The 4,399-nt window shown below is 48.6% G+C and overlaps 1 protein-coding gene across 1 annotated transcript; it reads left to right on the top strand.

Annotated features, from left to right (window-relative positions):
• Positions 1 to 767: 767 nt before the first annotated feature.
• otol1a (otolin 1a) lies at positions 768 to 3,903 on the top strand (the record flags this gene model as incomplete). Its single annotated transcript, XM_084188296.1, has 4 exons — positions 768 to 1,263; positions 1,477 to 1,566; positions 2,761 to 2,832; positions 3,014 to 3,903. The coding sequence occupies 4 exons, from the start codon at positions 768 to 770 to the stop codon at positions 3,901 to 3,903; spliced, it is 1,548 nt and encodes a 515-aa protein (XP_084044422.1).
• Between the last annotated feature and the right edge of the window lie 496 nt (positions 3,904 to 4,399).

The raw sequence follows: 4,399 nt of genomic DNA, 5'->3' as shown, positions 1-4,399 counted from the left end.
CGCCTGACCGTACGGTCCTGCCACCATATCAGATGGGGTATGATCCATTACTAACAGGTGTGTGTGTGTTTGTGTGCGTGTATCTGTGTGTGTGTGCGCGTGTCTGTGTGTGTGTTTGTGCGCATGCACGTCTGTTTGTGGCAGCCATATATAACATCATATCACACATCACAAAGACACAAGGTGAAAGGAAAGAAAGTCCTGTGTTGTAGTATGTTATTCTAGCACTTGATGACCATATCCCTCAGGTTCTCACCTTGTGTCCGTGCCAACCCACCCTTCCTCATAATCCCCAGTGTGTCCCTTAGTCTCCTCTCATTGGTCAAGCTATGGATGCAAGAGGCTAGCAGACACAATAAAAGGGAAGAAGTTTGTTGTTGAAACCACCAAATGCAGGGAATGGAGTGACCAGCAAACCATTTAATTTAAAGGTAAGCACTGAGTGCTTCATTTGAGGTAACTTTTTATGTGAGGTAACTTTTTTGTTTTGGTCAGTCCTCAGAATTGTTCATGAATTGATAGCTACTTGTTACTTAATGTGATTTACTACCTTCATCTATGTTCTCTCTCTACCTATCTCTACATTCTCTCTCTCTCTCTCTCTCTCTCTCTCTCTCTCTCTCTCTCTCTCTCTCTCTCTCTCTCTCTCTCTCTCTCTCTCTCTCTCTCTCTCTCTCTCTCTCTCTCTCTCTCTCTCCCTACCTCTCTTTCTCTCTCCCTCTCTCTCCCTCCCCTTCTCAGATCATCGCACACCAAAAGCCACTGACATGCCCTCTCTTCATTTGCTCGCCATGCTAACGACCCTGCTGGTGGTGGTCTTGATGGCGACACAGTCGTCTGCAGCCAGAACCACCCGCAGACCCAAGCCTCAGAACACCAAGAAGCCCCCTCGCGGAGGTGGCACCGGAGGAGGTGGTGGAGGGGGAGGAGGTGGTGACCAGCCAGCCCGTCTGGGCTTCAGGCAGACCACCACCACCATGGCCCCCTCCAGTAGCCTGGGCACCGACGAGACCACAGAGGATACCATGACGGACGCCTACTCCCTGTCGCCCACTGACAGCACCACCTACGCGGTCGACACCTACCCCACAGAGTTCCACACAGACTCCATGGTGCCCCCCGGGGCCGGCCTGGGGAACTACACCCTGGACTACAGCCAGTGCTACTTAAACGTCTGCGAATGCTGCCCGCCTGAGAAGGGCCCCATGGGGCCCCCGGGGGAGAGGGGACCCCCAGGGCCGAGAGCGGAGAGGGGACTTCCAGGTAGACTAAATAATATAAATTGTGTCGATTTCACTACAAAGTGACTAAAAGTATACATAGAGATCGTGACTGTAGTGGATAGTGACCATGACTCGTAGTTTGTGTGTGGTGTACTTGCATATATTGTGTGTGTGCATGGTGTGTACTCCTAAATAGCTCCTCATATCCCCAACCCCCTTACCTCTTCCCCTCCTCCCCCCTGTCTTCTTTCAGGTGTACCTGGAGAGAAGGGGGATGTGGGACTTATGGGACCTCCTGGACTGGATGGTATGCCTGGAGCTACTGGACTTGAAGGAGATAAAGGTTAGCTTGCCAACTCTCATATACAACTGTTAAAGGACCTCCCCAGAGGAAGTTGCCGCCACTATTTCAACATAATTTCCTGACCTAGAGAGGAATTGCACATTTTGGTTTCACCTCCGAAGAATGACGAAGGTTACTTATACATATTCACGAATTGGGTGTGGGAATTTCCACGTGGAGATGATAAACATCAACAAAGATGGCACTGACAGCTGTCAGTGTAGCTAGCTAGCATGCTAACCTTATCTAGCTAGCTAGTGTTATCTCCAAAGTTTTGGCATCTTCCATAAATTGCGGCTGCGAATCCGCCATTTAAATAGTTAGAAAGAATAAGATGAAACTCTGGTAATATGGATAACTATTGAAAGATAGCTGATATGCATTTTCTTACATTGTAATGGACATGGTGCACCCTTTGTTAGGTAGGCTGCTGGCAGACTTTGGCTGCGGTACAGCAAAGCTAAGTCAGCCTGTGCTCATGGTTCTCACGCAATTAATTATACCATTTATAAAATGGTTATATATTTTTTTTTTGTTTAAAAAAAATGATACAGACTATCTTAAAAAACAGTGACAAATTGACAAATTATCCTATGGAGGTGCAAAAACATACGTTTGAACCCCCTATTTGTGCCATGGCTCAGGCAGCCATGTAGACACAAGGGAGTTTGGCTCATCTCAGTCACGAAAAGGATTAACTGTGAAGCTGTTTCTGATTCATAAACAATTCCATGCTGGTGGTAACATTCAAATAAAACCCAGCCCTGAATTGAAATGTAGGCAGAAAATCATTTGTATGTCATATCATAGGAAAAGACACAGAATTTACACGGATTTGTATGAAGTGGGCAGTTCAGATTTGTCACTTTAAGCCCAAATATATCATACTTTGACTAAAAGAAAGGATGAATTATTGACTTAAATCGTTGTGCAACATCATGGGTAAACTCTGTCCATCGTTTTCAGCTCGAAAAAGTGGATTTCTACTGGTGTAGGCGTTTAAAGAATGTAATCTGGGTTTTTACATTTATAGTCCAAAGTGTTAGCTACTATGCTATCTCTTATCTCATTCCTGAACACGTCGCTTTCTGGTGCTGATTTCAACAAATCTGTAACTTTGAGTATTGATGCTGGGGAATGATATCTATACCCACATGTTTAAGATACCAATCCTTCTCTCTTTCTATTTGATAGGTGACCAAGGCGATCAAGGAGACATGGGGATGCCTGGTGATCCAGGGATACTTGGTAAACAGGGACAGAAAGGTATACAATGTTCCCTAAATGTCATCAGAGTGTAGAAGCAGAGTAGCACTAGTATAATGCTATTGCTAGAAGACCACACTATATTAGGGGAGAATAGTAATCTTATTAGACTGAATGTCAACTGTTGTTTCACTATCAAAGACTTTCTTGCTACAGTAAGCGACTAAGTTCCTTCTCACAGGTGACTTGGGCCCCAAAGGAGAAAAAGGAGGAACAGGCCTCCCTGGCTTGAAAGGAGACCCGGGAGAAAGGGGAAAGCCTGGGCGGAATGGGACCCAGGGCGAGAAAGGTGACATGGGTAGAATAGGCCCTGTAGGTCCCTCCGGGCTGACTGGCCCAATGGGACAGAATGGCCAAAAGGGAGAGATGGGGGAGTGTGCAACTGTCGAGAAGGGAGAGAAAGGGGAGGCGGGCTTACCTGGCCCCCCTGGGCCGAGGGGGTGGGTGGGACCCCCAGGAGTAAACGGAACCAATGGTCTACCAGGGCCTGTAGGTGTGAGGGGTCAGATAGGCTCCCCGGGAGGGAAAGGGGAGGCAGGGGGGCGGGGGCCTCCAGGTCCCCCAGGCTTGAGGGGCATGCCTGGGCCGAAGGGAGAGAAAGGCCCCAAGGGCCCACGGGGTGTGCGGGGTCCCAAGGGCCCCCAGGGGGAGACCGCAGAGCAGATACGCTCTGCCTTCAGCGTGGGCCTCTTTCCCAGCAAGTCCTTCCCCCCTCCAGGCCTGCCCGTCAAGTTTGACAAGGTCCTCTACAACGAGGAGGAACACTGGGACCCGATGCTCAGCAAGTTCAATTGCACCCACCCCGGGGTCTATGTGTTCTCCTACCACATCACCGTGCGCAACCGGCCCCTGCGCGTCGCACTGGTGATTAATGGCGTGAAAAAGCTGCGGACGCGTGACTCCCTGTACGGTCAGGACATCGACCAGGCGTCCAATCTGGCTCTGCTGCGTCTGGCATCAGGGGACCAGGTATGGCTGGAGACGCTGAGGGACTGGAACGGAGTCTACTCCAGCAGCGAAGACGACAGCACCTTCACCGGCTTCCTGCTCTATGCCGACCCCAAGGCCTGACCTACGACCTCGCCTGTGAACCCGGCTTGACCTCTGCATGACCTTTATCTGACAATTTACGCTGACTCTCCATTGCCTCCAAACCCTTTGCACTACTCTGCAAAATCATCTCTGTCAATATTTCTACTGCTACTGCTACTACCTATGTTTATGCTTATTGCTATCAAAAGAATCTGACCAAATGCTTGCTGTATTTGGCTGTAACACTTTATGCAACGCTTACGCTTTCTAACAATGCAATAAAACACTGCTAATGCTTGAAATGAAAATTGTGTGAGTTTATGGTTTTGAACCTATCTAGACTTTACTGATCTTAGGCCTAGATTCAATCAGATCAAGCATTAACCAGCGATAGCCAACACCCGCATAGCTGATGTTTTGGCGTTGTCGGACGTGTAACTACGTTGGAGCTGTCAAATCGGTGAGCAGCTGCTCTTGATAATTGTCACAAAGCCACACCTGTCCCACTCGCATTAGAAGTTCAGAGTGAGAAAGT

Source organism: Coregonus lavaretus (genome assembly GCF_964263955.1).
Source record: "Coregonus lavaretus genome assembly, chromosome: 23".
Taxonomy (NCBI): Eukaryota; Metazoa; Chordata; class Actinopteri; order Salmoniformes; family Salmonidae; genus Coregonus; species Coregonus lavaretus.
This window is presented reverse-complemented; position numbering and strand designations above follow the sequence as displayed.